This window comes from Chrysochloris asiatica, unplaced genomic scaffold (assembly GCF_000296735.1).
Source record: "Chrysochloris asiatica unplaced genomic scaffold, ChrAsi1.0 scaffold00277, whole genome shotgun sequence".
Taxonomy (NCBI): Eukaryota; Metazoa; Chordata; class Mammalia; order Afrosoricida; family Chrysochloridae; genus Chrysochloris; species Chrysochloris asiatica.
This window is the reverse complement of record NW_006408795.1, coordinates 3,697,519-3,717,992: the sequence shown is the minus strand read 5'-3', so window position 1 is coordinate 3,717,992 and position 20,474 is coordinate 3,697,519. Positions and strand designations below refer to the sequence as shown.

At 41.1% G+C, this 20,474-nt stretch overlaps 1 protein-coding gene across 1 annotated transcript in view; it reads right to left on the bottom strand.

The window, feature by feature from the left end:
- Window positions 1-20,474, bottom strand: part of PTPRN2 (protein tyrosine phosphatase, receptor type, N polypeptide 2) — a 1,341,366-nt gene that overhangs the window by 74,538 nt on the left and 1,246,354 nt on the right. The window contains exon 16 of the mRNA XM_006874435.1: window positions 16,069-16,146. Coding sequence (XP_006874497.1) covers window positions 16,069-16,146 — 78 coding nt within the window. The remainder of the gene's footprint in view (window positions 1-16,068; window positions 16,147-20,474) is intronic.

Sequence of the window (20,474 nt, the reverse complement as noted above, 5' to 3'; positions counted from 1 at the left end):
TCTTGGTATGGCGCTGTGGGTTAATGTGCTGGATTGCAACATCAGTTTGAACTGCAAGGCTGGCGGTTCAAGCTCAACAACTGCTCCTTGGAAACCCAATACAGGGTCTCTATGAGTCAGAACCAACTCATTGGCACTTAACAACAACAATGTGATGGGAGTCCTGGTGCAGCACTGTGGGTTAATGCACAGGACTGCAAGGTCAGCTTGAACCACAAGATCGGCGGTTCAAACTTATTTAGGTAGGAAACCCTATACAAGGTCATTATGGCTCAGAACAGACTCAGTGGAACTTAACAACAACACAATGTGATGGCTGGAACTGCGGCTGACTTGGCAGGGCCAGGGCCTACAGGGTTGAAATGGATTACTTTCCTTGACAGGTTACAGATGCAACTATCTATCACTGGATCAAAATAGTCTCCAAGGTGAATTACATAACAATAATCCATAAATATTGGCCCCTGATAGCATACTAGGTTGCTAACCACAAGGTCAGCACTTTGAATCCACCAGCCACTCCAAAGGTGAAACATGAGTCTTTCTGCTCCAGTAAAGACTTACAGCCTCGGAAACTGTACAGGGTTGCTGTGAGTTGGAATCAACTCGATGGCACATCACCACCACCACCACCACCACTGGTACTTTGCTTTGGAGAATTTGAAATTCCCTCCCTTGTGAGTTTCTTCTCAATAGAATCCATAACGGAATCCTCCTCAGAAATCAACCTTGAAGATATAGACTGTTCTAAATATTATAATACCACCTGCCTGGGAAGCTATGGCAGCCCTCAGGCATTTACTATTTTCCTGACTTCTTCACTGGTAGTTGTGTGTGGGAGGAATAGGAAGTGGTAAGGTAAGTGGTTCTTAGTCACAATAAAACACTGTGACTAAAACCTGCTGCTAACCATCAAGTTGACTCTGACGCATAATGGTCCCAAGTGTTTCAGAGCAGAACTGTGCTCCATAGGAATTTCAATAGGCTTTCTTCTGGGGCACCTCTGGGTGGACTTGAACCTTCCAAGCTTTAGATTGACAGTAGAGTGTGTTAACTGTTTGCACTACCCAAGGACTCCAATCCCTGTTAACCATCCCAGATTTATTCACTCCACAAAGTACACAGAGAGGAGCGCTCCATGAAGGCAGATACAATTAATGCAACTTAAAACTAGGCTCCTATGAGTGCAATTACGCCATCACAGAAGGACAAATATTGTATGAGACCACTGTTGTAAAAAGTTAAGAAAAGGTTTGCTTGCTAAAAGAAACAGCCTCTGATAGTTTACCAGGAGTGGGAGGAAAGGGGAAATTACTCACTGGCTAGAGGGTAGACACGTGCTAACTTGCGTAGTGGGGTGGGCAATACACACCAAGACAGAGGTTGACACAAGGAAGGTGAAAGTAGTGGAAGACAAGGAGGAGGGCAAGAGTTAAAGTGAACACCGGTAAATACTGCAAACTGATGGCACATGGAGGGGACTGTAATCATTGTAATGATACTAAGTGTGGTGGTGGTGGTGTGCCATGGAGTCGGTTCTGACACATAGTGATCCTGTATAGGGTTTCCGAGGCTGTATATCTTTACTGGGGCAGAAAGCCTCATCTTTCTCCCATGGAACAGCTGGTAGTTTTGAACTGCTGACCTTGAGGTTAGCAGCCTGACTTGTAACCACTACGCTTCCAGAACGCCTTGATACCAAGTGTTGTTTTTGTTGTTAGGTGCCATTGAGTTGGTACCGATTTATAGCAACCCTACATAAGGAGCTCTGGTAGCGTAGTGGTTACGAATCGGGCTGCGAACCTTAAGGTCAGCGGTTTGAAACTACCAGCCGCTCCGCGGGAGAAAGATGAGGCTTTCTACTCCCGTAAAGATTTACACTCTCGGAAACCCTGTACAGGGTCGCTATGGGTCGGAACCGACTCAACGGCACTTACAACAACAACAACAACATACAACAGAATGAAACCCTGTCCGGTCCTGTGCCAGCCTCACAATTGTTGCCATACTTAAGCCCATTGATGCTGCCAGTTTTCCAATCCATCTTGCTGGGGGTCTTCCTCTTTGTTAAATGTGGGATTTATGATCTGTCCTGTAAACCTGCGCTCAATTCACAACAAAAACAAAAACAAAAAAACCCCCAGGATCCAATTAATGGTTATTCAACAGTAAACAACTTGAAAAAATAAAAATAAAATAATAAAAATAGTTGACCTATGTTACTTGAAATACATAATTGGCTGATCATGTGATCCAACTGAGTAAGTTTACTGACTGTTTAGTACGAGGGGAGAGCTATATTGCTCATTGATATATCACTACCTACTCTAGCTTTCAAATCCATAATCAAAAATGTCAACTCTGTCTAGGCTTTGTAAATTAAGTTAATTAAGACATATGGAAAGAAGCAATAGGGTTATCTGCATTTGAAGTCTTTTTTTTTTAGTGCCAAGTATTTAACTAGCAAACCAAATCCTTTCAAAGCTACAATAAGAACTGATGAAAAGAAACATGATCAGCCTGATGATCAGCCTGAAGTAGTAAAAATTCCGGTAAACTTAATTGTCACTTTTTCTATAAAGCATCCTGGATCCTCCCAGGCAGAAAACGTTGCCTTCCTTTACTTAACATAGATCTCTTGTATCTTTTTTTTCAAACCTTCTATTATACCTATTTAAGGATCTCTGGTAGCATAGTGGTTAAGAATTGGGCTGCTAACCCCAAGGTCAGCAGTTTGAAACTACCAGCTTCTCCGCGGGAGAAAGATGAAGCTTTCTGCCCCTGTAAGGATTTATAGCCTTGGAAACCCTGTGCAGGGTCGCTATGAGTCAGAACTGACTCCATGGTACTTTAACAACAACATTATACCTATTAACGTTCCAACATCTTTTTCTTACTGGATTGTCAGCTCTCTGACAACTAAATCCTAGACTAATTACTATTTCTACCCTCCAATGTAGGTAGGATAGTGTTTTATTATAGTTGATGCACACTTGGAAAAAAAACACAGTTGTTTAAAACATACCTGTTTTTAAAAGAGACCATTGAATATTTCTGTTAAAATGAGAAAATTCAAAGAAAATACCATCATCCATTATCCCAGGAGGAGCCCTGGTGTGCTGTGGAATAAAGCACAGGACCACAAGGTCGGTTTAAACCAGAAGGTTGGTGGTTTAAACTTACCAGTTGTTCTTTGGAAACCCTATACAGTGTTGCTATGAGTCGGAACATACTCGAAGGCACTAAACAACAACAGCCATTGGTATTTGAAGACAGCTTTTTCTCCAGAAGGGGTTAAGCGTTCCCCCTGTGATCTTGACTACACAATTCATATCCTTCCTAAACTTCTTGTCACAGATTGAACAGAGAGGAACTTGTACACTATGATCAAGATGCTGACTCAAATTTAAAAATGATAAAGAGTCAATTAATGAATGAGGCTTAGGAACACCTGCACTTTACTCCTGCTGAACTTGCTGAGGTCAATAACCTGTAACTAAGTGGTCTGAAATAGATTAAAACAGAAATAGAAGGTTTAAGCTTTTGCATTGTTGTTGTTACTAAGTGCTGTCAAGTCGATTCCGCCTCATACTGACCTTGTAACAGGGTTTCTGAGGAGCAGCTGATAAGTCTGAACTGCTGGCCTTGTGGTTCACAGTTCAGCGCTTATTCTACAGTACCACACCAGGAGCCCAGTGGGGACCCCGCAATCTGAATCTTACTCTGCCCCAATGGGCAGTTTCAACAAATGTCACAGTCAAACCTTTTGAGGCTCTGGTTTTGTTACACTTAAGTAATTATGGGCTGTTTCAAATCATAAATGTTTGTAAATTGTATTCTAAGTAAAGGACGGGTAATGAAAGTTCTACTGTTTCATCTACGAATTTACCTTTTTAAAAATAAAAGTATTGGGGATCCATCTAGAAAAAATGTAGGTAAGTATTGTAAGTGAAAGTGCATTTTATTCATGCTTATGTTAACCTTGGTACCCAGTAGAAGCTGAGTAGGAGGAGAAGTCACCGTTGTAGCTATTACATCAGACCACTGTGCCCAAACTAGTTCTATAGCTGAGACCCGATATTTCACAAGCAGAAGCCACCATCTCTGGATCTTAGTTCTACCAAAAATAGTTTTGCCAAGGTTTTTAAAAAGAGAAGGCAGGCACCTAAGTGAAAAATATTTGCCGTGTTTTGGAAAATGAAATAAGAATTCTTTTAGAAAAGCGTAAGTGCCTGCTTGTGTGTCAAGCACAAGAGGTTCATGATGGTTTGATGTAACTCTCATGTCATTTCAGGATTTCAGGGCAAGCACACATACTTACAAACTAGATTGCTTTGTTACCCTAGGTTTGTGCAATCCCTACTGATAGATTTCGTATCAGTTACTTGACATGCACATGAAGTTAGCTGGGCCCAAGGGAGTGTTGCTCCTTGTAAGTAAACCTGTTCTCAGGTTTCAAATTAAAGACGCCCCTTTCACTCCTTATTGGGGACAGTGATTGCTCAGTGGTAGAATCCTCATTTTCCATGGGGAGAAGAAGGTTGGTTACCTGGCCAGTGCCCTGCACAAAAGCCACCACCCATCAGTGAGTGGAGACTTACATGCTGCTGAATAGGTTTCACAACAATTGCTAGACTAAGAATAGGAAAAAAAGGTCTGGCAATTTATTTCCAAAAGTAAGTCAGTGAAAACCCTATGGGCCACAAGAATCTGAAACAGATCATGGGGATGGCACAGAACCAGGTAGCACTTCAGATCGCAGAGCATGGGGCTACCATGAGCAAGCGGCAACAATTACACTCCTTAGGTAGAACTGTGTCACTGTTAATTACCATTTCTTTTCCAAATAGGGATGAATGGTCTATATGCATCAAGTTCAAGAGAAGAAGGAAAGGAGGAGAAAGAAGATGAGGACAAAACCATAGCAACTAGGGGATCAATATTACACTTAATGAAACTTAGTGTCTATATATGTGTTGTTGATGTTGTTGTTAGGTACCATCGAGCCAGTTCTGATTCATACCAACCCCACATATGAAACACTGCATCATCCTCACAATTGTCACTGTTACATGCATTGTTACAGTCACTGTACCAATTCATCTCACTGAGGGTCTTTCTCTTTGCTGACTCCCTACTTTACCAAACATGATGTCCTTCTCCAGGGACTGATCCTTCCTGACAACATGTGCAAAGTACAACAGATGAAGTCTCACCATCCTCGCAGCTAAAGAACACTCTGGTTCTGCTTCTTCTAAGGCAGATTTGTTTATCCTTCTGGCAGAATAAACAACACCTCACTAACACCATAATTCAAATGCATGTATATCTTGATTGGCTCCTTAGGATAAGCATTGGGCTATGAACCACAAAGGCAGTGGTTTAAGCCTACCAGCTGTTCTGTGGGAGAAGAAAATGATTCAGAACTGACTCAATGGCACTTAACAACAACAATTTTAATATGTTATTGCAAAAGGAGTTCTGGTAGCATGTTGGGCTGTTAACTGCAAGGTCAGCAGTTCGAATCCAGCTCCTCTGCGGGAGAAAGATGAGATTTTCTGCACCTGTAAACACTTACAATCTCAAAAACCTGTACAGGGTCGTTGTAAGTCAGAACTGACTCAACAGCACACCACCACCACCAGCAGGGCCAGAGAATATATGATTTTATATGTTTGCCAGTATATAAATAATGGGGCATGACAACAGGGATCAGGTTTTTCAAACCCCAAATTCAGTTATTTTTTTCCTTAAATAGCTTGTGAATTTACATATAGAAAAACCCAGCAGGGCTAAAATCTGAAACAATAGGCTCTGGAAAACCTAGGGTATGCAAACTCATAGAACAAGTCTTAGCTACCCTCAGTTCTTGTATTCCCTATAATTTAATTTAAAAATTTTCACACTCCAGAAACAGTAACATCCTTAAATATTTATCTTCCCTATCCTTTATTCTCCAGAAGAAATGCAAGTATGGCTGACTATGTGCATTGTACTTGCCAGTGCAAATGTTATATAAAGAATGGGGACTTTTCAGTACCTCTAGACATCACACCGCTCGAGGCCACTGTCCATTCTAATCCTACAATCATGGCTCCTCACCTGGCATGCGGCCTGATGAGGGAAAAAAGACTGTCTGACGCTGGGTCTGCCCTGGGGAACTGGGAGCATTACAGTACCTTACATATGAGTGGAGTCTCTGTGGAACAGTAAGAAAACTTGAGAGGTTACAGAGGAGCTCTGGTGGAAATTCAGGTTTAATTTCTAAAAGCAGCAGTTTTCACTGTGACCTTTCCCTCAGCTTGGTCTTCGCTTACAGGTAAAATAAAGGACTTCTGGTGTGGTGCTGTAGGATCAGCACTGGACTGCGAGCCACAAGGTCAGCAGTTCAAACCGACCAGCTGCTCCTGTGAAACCCTAAACAGGGTTGCTAACGAGTTGGAACTGACTCGACAGCACTTAGCAACAACAATGGCAACAGTACTGGTGTGGCGTTGTAGGATAAGCACTGGACTTCTAACCACAAAGTTAGTGGTTCAAATCTACCAGTAACTCCTCAAAAACACTACACAGGGTCGTTATGAGTTGGAATTGATATTATGGCACTTAACAGCAACATCTATAATATTGACTAACGGTAGTGTAGTGGTTACGAATCGGGCTGCGAGCCGCAAGGTCAGCAGTTCGAAACTACCAGCTGTTCCGCGGGAGAAAGATGAGGCTTTCTGCTCCCGTAAAGATTTACAGCCTCGGAAATGCTGTACAGGGTCGCTATGAGTCAGAAAAGACTCCTCAGTACACCACCACCATATAGATAAGATATAGATAAGGATCCCACTTCACTACTTAATTTTATGTAGGCCAGTGTAATAGTTGAACTTGTAAGTATCAGAAATGACCACTTGCAGCATTTTCTGTGGGTAAATATCAGAGAATGGTGTTCTCAGGGTCATATATTGACACATTTATTGAGCACTTATTATGTGTTGGGCATTTTTTTACAAAATTTTCTTTTAATCAGGTGGTGTGGGACTACCACTTCCGCTGAGGTCATTGGATGTTCTAAGTTTTGGTTCTTGATGACTTTGATGGTGATGTCAACAGAACAGCTATCTGATGAAGGCAGTGTTCACAAGGGAGCATAATACGAAAACAGGGGAGTCATCGCCCACCCCTATTTCTGTTTGGTTCACTGCTATAATCGAGCACAGAAAAACATGGCAAGTAGACATTTGCTGTCTCTGTCACACACAAAGCAATCAATACCTGGTGCCTTCCAGGCAGCGCATCTCTTCTATCTCTGCTTAACTCTTCTTATAATTACCTTTCTCAGGTGTTTCCGCCTCACTCCCCTAACAAGACAGTAAGTGCTTAGAAGGAAAAATCTGTGAATTCTTTGGGTCTCCCAGAGTAGCTCAAGCTTTGTCTTGAGATTGATGGGTGCTAAATAAAACAAGCACTTTATTTAAACCATGCCTACCTATTTTAGGATTGACTCGACGGCACTTGACAACAACAATCTATTTTTACTGCAGTAAAAATCTTTCAAAGTAAAACAACAACAACAGCAGAAGACAAACCCTATCAGTTTGAGGAAAAACAGAATGCATTTCACACTATGTCCTGGTGTGGTGCTGTGGGATAAAGTACTGGACCGCAAGGTCAGTTTGAACCACAAGGCCATTGGTTCAAACTCACCAGCTGCTCCTTGGAAACCCTATTCAGGGTTGCTAGGAGTCAGAACTGACTCGACAGAATTTAACAACAACAGCAACAAGACTATGAAAATAATACTCCCAGAAAAGGAAACATAGAAATCAATAGTCGGACATTAATTGGGCACCAACTGAATTCGTGCTTTTTAATAAAGCAATTCATGCTTTCCCTTGGGGTTTATGTTACAGTTGACTAGCTAGGGAAATAATTAGTCTCTGATTCGGTCTTGAAAATTAGCTACTTATCCAACAGGGTAGGCCTGAATTTCTAGCAAGGTTTATAATTCAAGGGTTTTCATCTTGGCTTACCCACACCCAAGAATGATTTCAGGGATGGAGACTGTCCTAATATATCCATGGCTAAGAATACACTTCTATGTCCCCATGGTAGGATAGTGCTGAATTTAAATACTGTCACTTGTATGTGACAGTATTTAAATACTGTCACTTTGTATCCATAAATATTTATTATGTACCAAAATTTAGCAGAATACATTGCTTGAAATTTTGTTTTATAAACTAGTGTAATGTATCATCCTGGCAGACTCAGAGTTTGGTACCAGATGGAAGCTACAACTGAGAGAGATCTTAATTCAGCCAGCTCATTCTAAACATATGAAAAATGGAAGGTATATAGCCACTGGTCACTTAGACAATCCTGTGGAGTCATGGTGTGGTACTGGATCACAAGGTTGGTTTGAACCACAAGGTCAGTGGTTCAAAACTCATCATCTGCTCCTTGGAAATCCTACACAGGGTCACTATGAATCGGAACTCACTTGACAATACTTAACAAGAAGATGGGGTGGTTCTACTCTGCCACATGAGGTCACAATGAGCTTAAAGTGACTTGACAGCACCCAACAACAAACACAACAACTTAGAACAGGCTACTAAGGAAGAGTGGAAGCCAAGCAAGTGTGGTTCTAGCTGGAAAGAATGCCAGGATTGATTAGTAATGTCTGCTATGGAAAAAGGATGAGAGTGTAGAGCTACGAATGACAAGGATTTGTTGAAGTATTGTATAACCAGAGTCCTGGTGTGGCACTGTGGGTTAATGCACTGGACTGCAAAGTCGGTTTGAGCCACAAGGTTGGCAGTTCAAGCTCACCTGCTGCTCCTTGGAAACCCAATGCAGGGTTGCTATAGGTCGGAACCGACTCTATGGCATTTAACAACAACAACAGCAGCCCTTAATATCCAAATGAATCCTTGATTCTCTAGCTCACAGACTTACCTTCAGAGACTTCTTTTCTTTATAAAAGCTGCGTTTCTGTTCCTCTTAATCTGATTACACTATTACATGTTTGCACTCATACATGTAAGCACTGTGTAGTGTACTAGAGGCTCTGTGTGTCTGAGATGGTAAGGACTAGATATTCAACTGAATGATTTGTAGGGCACTCATTGTTAAGTGCCATCTAACTCATGTTGTTGTTGTTGTTGAGTGCTGTCGAGTCAGTTCCAACTTATAGCAACCCTATGTAGGGTTTCCAAGGAGCAACTAGGGGGTTTGACTGCCAACCTGTGGTTCACAGTCCAGTGATGATCCCACAGCACCACACCAAGAGTGCTTCTGAATCATAATGATCCTGTATAGGGTTTCCAAGGAGCAGCTGGTGATTAAGAACCTCTGACCTTGAGGTTCAAATGACCTTTCGGTCAATCCAATGCTTATCCTACAGCACCACACCAAGACTCCTGGGCACTTATAGATGAGGAATTAATTTGAGGAATGTTATCCTTTACAAATGGGCTCTGGTAGCACAGTGGTTACAAGTCGGGCTGCTAATCTCACGGTCAGAAGTCTGAAACTACCAGCTGTTCTGCGGGACAAAGAAGAGGCTTTCTGCTCCTGTAAAGATTTATAGCCTCGAAAACCCTGTACAGGGTCGCTATGAGTCCGAACTGACTCCATGGCACACCACCTCCAAGACCACTTCCTTTACAAAATTCACTTTTATGTAAACCATATTTTTACAAATCCCATTCTTAAAACATATAACACACCCTTATAGAAAGAATTCTAATCACAAGGTAATGAATGGTTTACTGAAGGAAAGAATCAGTTTGTAAAGTGACTAATAAGCACATGTGTTTGGGACTGAGCCGAGGTAACAGGAAGCAGGAGTCCTGGGAAGAATAAGCTGATGGGGCAGTCCCTGGTGCTGCAAATGGTTAGCTAGCTCAGGTGTACCTGAAAGGTCAGAAGTTCAAGTGCACCCAGAGAAGCCTCATTAGAAAGGCCTGGTGATCTACTTCAAATACAAAAACAGAAAAACCCCCAGTCATTGAAAACCTTACGAAGTAACGCAGTTCTGTTCTCACACATGGAATTGTCTTGGCTGTAACTGGTGGCTTACAAACTAATGGAAGCCATGGTTCGCACATGTGGAATTCTGCAGTTAGGATGCCGAGGAAAGGAGGCTAGTGTTGCTGAGGGGCAAACCTTCCAGGGCCAGAGTGGATCAAAACCTTTGCTATTTATGCAAAGACTGGAAGAGCTACCAGAATCTCTGTTCTAGTTTTCTTTCACTTCTAGAAGGGATGGGGCTATCTTCCAGTTTTTCTTGCGGAAGACCTTGGAACTCTTTACTTTTCATACCATCACCTTTTTCTCAACCCCACCTGCCTTATGACTACTTTCTGGACTCTTACAATGGCCACCTGTCCTTTTGCAATGAGCTATGCTGTTGTTGTTAAGTGCCATTGAGTCAATTCCGACCCATAGTGACCCTGTATAGGGTTTCCAAGGAGCAGCTGGTAAGCTTGAACCACTGACCTTACAGTTCAAATGGCTTTGCAGTCTGATGCATTAGCCCACAGTGCCATACTTTATAAAGGTCTATTTTCTTCTTAGCCATTTTATGTTGCTGCTTTTCTTATTAGCCCAACTACATAAATACCCTTTTTTATATGGACTTTTTCATCATTGACAGAGAATAAATAAATACCTGTAGGATGGACCCTGGGCTGTTAACTGCAAAGTTGGCAGGAATAGGAGGAAGATATAGAATGTGTGGCTATTTGTCTCCATGAACAATCACACCCTTTGTGACGAGACCAGAAGAACTAGACTAGTGCCCAGTCACTATTACTGAATGATTTTATTGAAGATTCTTAAAATTTTTATGAATTACAGACTTTCTGGAAGAATGGGGGGGGGGGAGTGGATGAACCTCTAACACTGAAATAATCTTTAAACCTTCAAAAACAAAAAAAATCTCCTGAAGTCATCTTAAAGCTGAATAATAGTTTGGCTTGCTGCTAAGTGCCGACAAGTTGGTTCTGACTCCTATCAACCCTGTACAGGGTTTCCGAAGGGCTCTGGGAAATTTGAATTGCTGACCTTGAGGTTCAAACCAACCTTGAAGTCCAGTGCTTATCCTATAGCATCACACCAGGATTTCTAATTATTTGGCTTCACTAGTAAAAAATTGTCTGCCTTAAAAGAAAATTATTTTCTTTTAAGAATGATCTCTATGTGATCAAACTCACAACAGCAAGTTGAAACATTGGATAGGAATTCAGGAGACACTGAGTTTATGATACTGGGGAGGATGAGAATGGTTTTACAATTCAAAGATTATGATCAGCGTCACTAAAGTACACACGTAGCAACTATAGAATTGCTGTGTGTTTTAGCTAGGTATATTCTCAACGACAAGAAAACAAACACAAGTTAGGGATAAAATCAACTAACTCTGTTGTTACTGCCGAGTTGGCCCATAGCAGCCACGTACACAATGGGATAAAGCACTGTCTGTTCCTGAATCATCGCCATGATGGGGGCGGCGGGATCAGACCAACCCTGGGGTTTTCATTGGCTGATTTTCAGAGAAAATAGTCAGGCTCTTCTTTCTATCTGTGTGAGACTGGAAGCTCTGCTGATACCTGGGGACCACCGTAGCAACACACAAACCTCCACTGGTGATGGTACAGGGGGTGCCCTGGCTGGGACTCGAACCAGCTCTCCCATGTAAGGTGAGAAACCCTAACACTGGGCCACCACAGCCTCTACAAACCCACTGCCATGGAGTAGATTCCAACTCACAGCAACCATATAGGATAGAGTGGGACTGCTCCCTAAGGTTTCCGAAACTGCAAATCCTTAGAGGAGCAGACAGCCCATCTTTCACCTACAGAATAGATGGTTGGTTTGAACTCCTGACATCATGGTTAGCAGCCCAATGCTTAATCTACAGTGGCACCAGGGCTCCTCTTTATTAAATGAATTAATTCCAACAATTTCAGCAAATACCTGTAGTGAAAAATGAGAAAATTATTTCATCTGCAAATATAAGAAAGGAAGACAAAGAGAGTAAAAAGATTTGTAAAAGTGGATAGAGGTGATGTTTGTGGGGGAGTGTAGTGGATGTGGCTGGATTGTACATGCAAAAATGGATGAATGGCAAATGCTTTGTTGTATAGTTGTGGTGCGGAGCTGTGGGTTAACGCGTTGGACTGCAAAGTCTGTTTGATCCAAAGGCCGGTGGTTCAAGCTCACCAGTTGCTCCTTGAAAACCCTATACAGGGTTGCTAAGGGTTGGAACTGACTCAATAACACTTAACAACAACATATATATATAATATATGTATATAATATATATATAAAAAATATATATATTGCTATAATTAAAAAAAAATAACAAGTATACTTTAAAATATATATATATTTCAGCCCTCCTATTTATTAGCTTAAGGAGCTCTGGTAGCATAGGGTTACGAATTGGGCTGCTAATCTCATGGTCAGCAGTTCTAAACTACCAGCTGTTTTGTGGGAGAAAGATGAGGCTTTCTGCTCCCGTAAACATATACAGCCTCGGAAACCCTGTGCAGGATCGCTATGAGTCAGAACCAACTCCATGGCACTTAACAACAACAACAACATTTATTAGCTGAAGTCCTGGTGTGGCGCTGTGGGTTAATGCACTGGACTGCAAAGTCACTTTGAACTGTAAGGTCAGTGGTTCAAGCTAACCAGCCGCTCCTCGGAAACCCTATACAGGGTCGCTATGGGTCGGAATCAACTTGATGACACAAAACAACAACAACAACAAAAAATTTATTAGCTGGGGCCCTGGTGTGGCAGTGCAGGATAATGCATTAGACCACAAGGTCAGCTTGAACCACAAGGTCGGCAGCTCAAATCTGCCAGCTGCTCCTCAGAAACCCTACACAGGGTTGCTATGAGTTGGAATTGATTCTATGGCACTTAACTACAACAACAAAACAATTTATTAGCTATGTGAACTTGGACAAATGATAAGCCTCTCTAAGCCTCAGGGGTTGTGCAGAGTCTGTGTCAAAACAAATCAAACTTTTGACATACTTACTACCAGGTACACAGTAAGAGGTCAATGAATGTGAACAATTGATGTTGCCAAGTGTAAACTTGCCCTCAAGATACTGTGGTTCTGTTGGCAAGTGAAGCATTGCATATGTGAAAGAATGCTGTTATTTGTTGTCGTTAAGTGCTCTCGAGTCACTTCTGACTCATAGCAACCGTGTATAGAGTTTCTGAGGACCGACTGGTGGGTTTGAACTACCAACCTTGCAGTACTGGGACCTAAGATCTAGAAAAGATGAAATAAACCATACATGAGAGGCACTGCAGTCCCTGGCTGGTGCAAATGTTGAAGCACTTGACTACTAGCCAAAAGGCTGGTGGTTTAAACCCATCCAGATGTACCTCAGAGACTGTAAAACACGGTGTTGCAGTTTTGCTCTGCACACATGGATCACCTTGAGACTGAATCAACTCAACAGCCACTCACTAAGGGAGGCGCTAAAGGTCTGTCACACATTAACAGTTTCGATTTTGGATAGAGAGGTAAGTAAGGAAGAATGAAAGTTTTGCAGTGCTATTAAAATTCTGTTGTTCTTCTCTATCCCACCACAAAATTCCGAATATTCTTTGTCCTTTTTGGCTTAAGAATAAGAAACCTAACACAGCATGGTAATGCAAGAAGATGGGACTGAACACAACTCTTGGATTCAATGAATTTTCTGTTATAATTCTAAGGGTAGAATAAGCTTATGCCTTGATACTTTAAGAAGTGGTTTGCATAATGTAAGGAAGAATTGAACAAGAGTTGTCCAAAGATGATATGAATCCTACAGTTGCTGAGATCCTGGTGAACAGAGGTCTCTTTACTTGGGCTGGATGGTCTTTTGGCAGATGGAGGAAACTGGAACATCCCATGGGATGTTCTCATACCAAAGCTTACAGTTGTACATCATAATTGCAACTTTCTGGTAGTGTGGTGGTTACGAGTTAGGCTGCCAACCTCAGTGTAAGCTGTTTGAAAGTACCAGCTGTTCTGCAGGAGGAAGATGAGGTTTTCTGCTCTCATAAAGATTTACAGTCTTGGAAACCTTAGGCAGAGTTGCTATGAGTTGGAACCGACTCCACGCCACACAGCCACCACCACCACTACCACCACCATTGCAAGGATTCAGTTTGATATGACTTTTTTCAATAGTGTTGAGACAGAGTTAAGTAGAAACAACATGGAATCATACAGACATGTTTCAAATCTTGGATCCATAGCTTACCGGTTTTAGTAAATTGTCTTTCAGCTACGCACTCACTTCATCTATAAGATGGGAATACTGATGCCTGCCTCTAATGTTAAAATGTTTATGAAGCAAGGGCAGTTAGTAGGTCTTCAATATGTCCTGGATTCCTTTCTTGACATTACCAGAAAAACCCTGCAAAGATTATTCCCAGGACAGAGAAAGGTGTATGTCCTGTCCTTTAGATCAAAAGAGTTAGAAGATGGCTGATTGGAAAGTTGAGAAGGAAAATGGGAGGCTATAAGGGATATAAAATATCTGGTATACAAGTGATTATGTTGACCTCTAGCCAACAAATCTATTTTTCACTCTTATGAACTACTAAATTAGAAAATGTTATCACTGTTAGTAATCTGAAATGGCTCAATAGTCATAAATTAGCATGCTGTTAAAGCTTGTTTACTTGTACTACTGGATATAAAGGCATTTCATTCTCATGGTTGTTATTACATTGAATGGAAGCTCTTTCTTCACATCTTTGTCCTCAACTAGACTCTCTTTGCAAAGAGTGTTGTTTATTTACGCCAGGTTCTAGGACACTTGGCATATGCAAACCATAACAATCAACACCCACTGCCATTGAGAAGACTCCCGCCCATAGTGACGCTGAAGGCTTCTGAGGCTGTAACTCTTCACAAGAGCAGAAAGACCCATTTTTTGCCCTCTAAGGAGCTCTGATAGCACAGTGTTTATGAGTTGGGCTGCTAATCTCACGGTCAGCAGTTCAAAACTACCAGCGATTCCACAGGAGAAAAATAAGGCTTTCTGCTCCCATAAAGATTTATAGCCACAGAAACCCTATAAAGGGTTGCTATGAGTCAGAACTGACTCCATGGCACATCACCACCACCACCAAGTGACTGATGGGTTTGAACTGCCAACCTTCTGGTTAGAAGTTCAATGCTTAACCTATAGCACCACCAGGGCTACTTAAGCAACATAGATAAAAAACCCACTGCCATCAAATTGGTTCTGACTTATAGCAGCCCTGAATAGGACATCTGAGGCTGTAAATCTATAAGGGACCACAGAGCCCCATGTTTCTTCCACAGAGAGGTTAGTGGATTTGAACTGCTAACTCTGTATTTAGCAGTCCAGTACTTATCCAACAACACCATCAGGCCTCCTTTAAGCAACACATATGAGGTGTTTATTATTATTGCTCAATTAATAAATGTGTACTCGTGTGGATACCCCATGACTCCCCTTTCCAAAATACATTCACATTTGGCTTTATAATGTCGTTTATGAAAGAGGGCTGAAAAATTAGGGACATGGAAAAAGAAAAAACCATTTGCCCTAGAGTTTGCTCTTATTAGCTAATGTTAACATCAGTTCCCAATCTCTTAGTATTAGTTTTGGTGATTCAAGGCTATGTTGAATGAAAAGAGATCAGCTTGGCCTTTAAAATATATTCTAGAGAGTATCATTTGAGCACCATATTTTGCTTTTATAAAATAAAACAAAACAGATAAGAGACATTTTGAATAAAACATTACAACTTAAATTATTTCATTCCCTTATATGAGATTTTGTAAAATAAAACTGAAGTGGCTAAAAAAAGTAAGAGTCTTTGAAACATTGAATTTTTATATATAAGACAAACTTAAGTTTTGAACAAATCTTAATTAAAACAAAGGACTAACACAATTCTGAACATTTGTCATACATCTTATAAACAAGTGCGAGTTGCCTTAACAGAATCCAAGGCATTGTTCATAATGGATTTATCAAGATTTTATTTTTAGACAGAAAACAAATGAATAAAATTCACCTGCCAGAAGTCTGCCACGGTTGCAGGAAGTGGCCCTTGAGTTGCGATGTACGCAGGGTTCCTTGGGTCATGATCCATCTGTAGCGAAAAGATTATAGTAACAAAGATTCATGAAAGAAATTAGTAAAAATACAAAGGAGTAAAATATAGGTGAGAAAGGAACTGAAAAAGGCAGCTAGTACACTAAACACTATCTGAACACACCAGCATCCACACCAGTTTTCACTGAGTTCCCCTGCCTCATGGGCACCCTATATGTATCACAGTAGAACTGTGCTCCGTAGGATTTTCAATAGATCTCCAGGCCTTTCATCTCACGTATCTTTGGGTGGGCTTGAACCACCAAGCTTTCAGTTAGTAGTGTGTTAAACATTTGTACCACCTAAGGACATATTAACATACTCATCTGCAAAAAAACAAAAACAAAACAACAACCCTCCAAATTGCTTCTCCTTTATTACCCAGCATGCACTCAAGTCAGATAGCTGAGCACTAGTAGGTCTAGGTCCTGAAACTCAGCTATCATATCTGAAATGCTTTTGTTACATTAAAATTGAGTTTATAGGAGCAACCCCAACAGAAATGAAGATCAGAAGCACACATAAACCAGATGTCAACAAACAAATTCACTAATATGAAAGACCATGTGTGCATGGTTATCTCAAGCCTCTGGCGGGATGGTAGAGATATAGGGAAGGAGGGCAGACCTGGCTTAACTGGGTCTTCCTAGCTCTGCCTTCCCCTCCCCAGCACAGGAAATATGCAAATGATTTCATAGCAACTCTGCTAGTGTTCCCAGGGTCAACTACCTCCACATCTCCACCATAAACTGTTCATGGTGTTTACAATCATGAACTTGTTTGTAATGACCTTAGGTGCTGAGCTGGCAGAGGTTAAAGGGTGGCTCTTCCCAGACAGAGGAAGGGCACCATTCATCCAGGCACCACAGACATACTCTTCAGTATCCTGGAAGAATTAACAACTGGCATCCTGCTGCCCAGAAAGAGTTAACTCATCTTGCAGGCTTGCAAAAGCTGAGTCCCTGGCAGTCCCTGTGAGTGGCAAGCACTTCACAAGCGATGCGTCCTTGTCTGTAAGTCTCTCATTTCCTATTCTGTTTCTACTGTGCCAAACAGGGGGATAAAAACAAACAAACTGAAAAGAATGAAGTTGTGGTGTGTGTGGATAAGCTGATTTGTCCAAATGCATCCTGCTAGCCTCAGTAGGGGAAGTGGGGCTTTAAAGACCATTTAATTCAAAGACTGACCAAATAGAGCTAAAAAAAAAAAAAAAAAAAAAAATCTGAGAAACAAACCTTTGAGAAGCACAATGTTAAAGGGTACAGATGGATAGGGTGTCATTCTACCCCCTAAATCACAAGGATAGGAAGACACTTGGCTAAGATCTGTACTATAAGAACTGAAAGGATGGTGGTTCAAACCCACCAGCTGCTCCTCTGAAACTTAACAACACCAGGCAAGACGTCAGCTAAGATTTCTTCATTGCTCTAATTCCAACATTACTGAGCATCTTCTCGCCACATACCTTCCCACACCCCCAAACCATCACAGAAGATATTCAGGCTGGTGACAAGCAAACACAGTGGCGTTAGACTTACACAGACCTTTAGAATGACAGCCTTGGAAAGCGTAGAGAACAAATCTGCTTTGTTCTATAGGGTCACTGAAAGCCAGAATCTACTCGAGGGCTGGGAGTTTGCTTTGGGGTTAGTTTATCTTTTTACATCCAGAACTAGAATATACTTTTTGATAGCAGGTTTGGCATAAAAGATTTAAAATATTCTGTATTTAAGAATAATTACTAAGAATGCATTTCTTAATACAGTGAAAAATGGTAACGTTTCAACCATATATAATTCTGAACTGACACATGAAGGACTCTAGTTGTACATTTCCATGTCACCTTAAAACACTGCCTTGCATCTACATTTGAAGAAGAATCAACGCGCAGCATGCTTTCTGTAATAGTAATCTCGAGAAACTGTGCATAGCCTATCAACACTTTCTGCGATGATGGTTGTCAGCATAAAAGAATGCACCGAGTGCACCTTATAATTATGTACACTATAAAAGAGGGAAAGAGCATAAAAGAACAGATGTAAGTTATGCTAACAGAACAACAATGTGATGTTCGTTGTGGGATGCAGGGGGCGAGAACAAAGCTTCCCGTGCATCTAAGATAGTGATTCGTAATTAAAACTGGACCTCGTTTTGAAATTCACCACAACACACACACAATACAGGTAAAATTACGTTAGTCTCACAGAAAGCCCCAATTATAATGCTTCAGTAGAATAACACTTAAGCACAAATAAGGGGTTTTGATTTTTTTTAATGTGTGCTTATTGGGGGTGACAGCTATTTACAGAGACCCTCACCTCTTCCCAGCAAATAGATGTGCATTGAAGTATAAACCCCATCTCCTTTCCAAATGTGTGTGTGGTGTGTGTGTGTGTGTGTGTGTGTGTGTGGGTGTTGTTTGATTTTGTTTTGTCTTTGGCCAAAAGCAAGTGGGTAGCACATTTTAAAATTGTGAGTATGCTCGAACTAGCATATTTAGTTGCTTTCAAAATGAGAAAGATGTGATTAAAAGTAAAAACTCTGGGCAGGGTTTCGGGAGGATACATAAGGTAGGTTTTATGAAAGGTCTTACTTGTTATGGTATTTTAAATTACCTGAGGCCTCGCTTGTTCAAACGCTCAACACAGATCAGAAAGCCAGCAGTGTTGTGAGGAAGAGGATAAAGTAAGGCTCAAATACACTCAAACTTCAGGAACTTAGGACTTGACCCCATTGGCCTTTCCCTACTGCTGTCACAGAACTGCTCTCTGTGTAGCACTGTGGTACAGTGAACTGGATTGTAAGGTCAGTTTGAACCACAAGGTTGGCAGTTCAAACTCACCAGCCACTCCTATCCAGGGTCACGATGAGTCAGAACCGACTCGACAGCACTTAACAACAACAAATATCACAAGATGACAGAGAGATGAGATGTGTTACCAGCCTACAATCATTCAAACCATAGTTACAATTACTTAATTCCCTGCATATTCTGGTGACTAGAAAATAATTATGGACAGAAGCCCTTCTTACTTGTAGAAAATATAATGCCTTTAGAGGAGTCAAAAGAAGGCAAATTAATGAACAGAAGTTTTATTAAATTTAAGACTTCCAAGGAAGCAAAAGTATACTTAGAGGAAATCATGTAAGTTTCCACTAACACTATTCATCATGGAGACATTTGATTGACAACTACAGCATGGTATATGTGTGTCTTCATCTTTCTTCCCTAAACTAATTGGTTGCCATTAAGTTCATTCAATTCATGGCAACCACATGAGTTTTGCTGACGATTGTGTCACTGTAGAACTGTGCTTCATAAGGTTTTCAATGGCTGCCTTTCCAGAAGAACATCTCCAGGGCTTTCTTCCAAGGCATCTCTAGGTGGTCTCAAACCTCCAACTTCTAAGTAAGCAACCAAGTGGGAAAGCAGGTCTGTTCCAGCTTCTTCTGATTCTCATGTTTAATTGTTCCCACCATCATTCTCATTTATTTCCTTGTAATATGTTTTTTTTTTTTTTTTTTTGGTTCTACAATTATTTATTTTTTCTTAAATGTTTTATTGTGAATTATGTGATAGTTTACATGGGAGAACATTAATTTTACATTCATTCTATCGTATATCATCTCATTGCCATGGTTACAATCCCCTTCATGCATCATCAACCAACCAAAGGGTATACCCTGCAATCCTGCCCTCCGTACCTCCCTCCTTGTAATATACTTTTTATTTGTCTGAATGTTATACAAACATGTATATAAACTACATGAGGGTGGAAAAAAATCCCTCAATTTCTCTGTGCCTCAGTCTCAGAATCTGTGAAATGGTGGTTGGCAAAGCAAGTCAGGGATGTTGGACAACACGTTAAGGGCTATTTTGGCTCAGAGATTCTGTGGGAACGTAGATGTGTGGACTCATATGTGCATCTGTACATCTTAATTTTTTTGGTCAGTTATACTGAAATCATCAGTCAAAACCTATAAATGTGTTAATTTAAAAAGTCACGCTGTCAGATAGGGTGAGGCTGGTTAGAACTGAATCTCTATTTTCACTTCCGTACTGTTTAAGATGAAAGGAGTCTGCTTGTATAAGCACGTAGCTTATATGTTTCTCCTAGCACTAAGGGGCTGAGGTATCTGAGGAGGAAGAGGGGTGCCACCACTGCACATCTGCCCCCACCATGGCTGTCTCTGCATTAACACTGTGCGCTGGCAGACACGTCTGCATCACAGAGAATCAACCGTTACTCACTGCTTTGTGATTTCATACAAAATGAGGATCAAAGTTCATCACGACCCAAGTATAATTAGCTAGTGTCCTTTTGC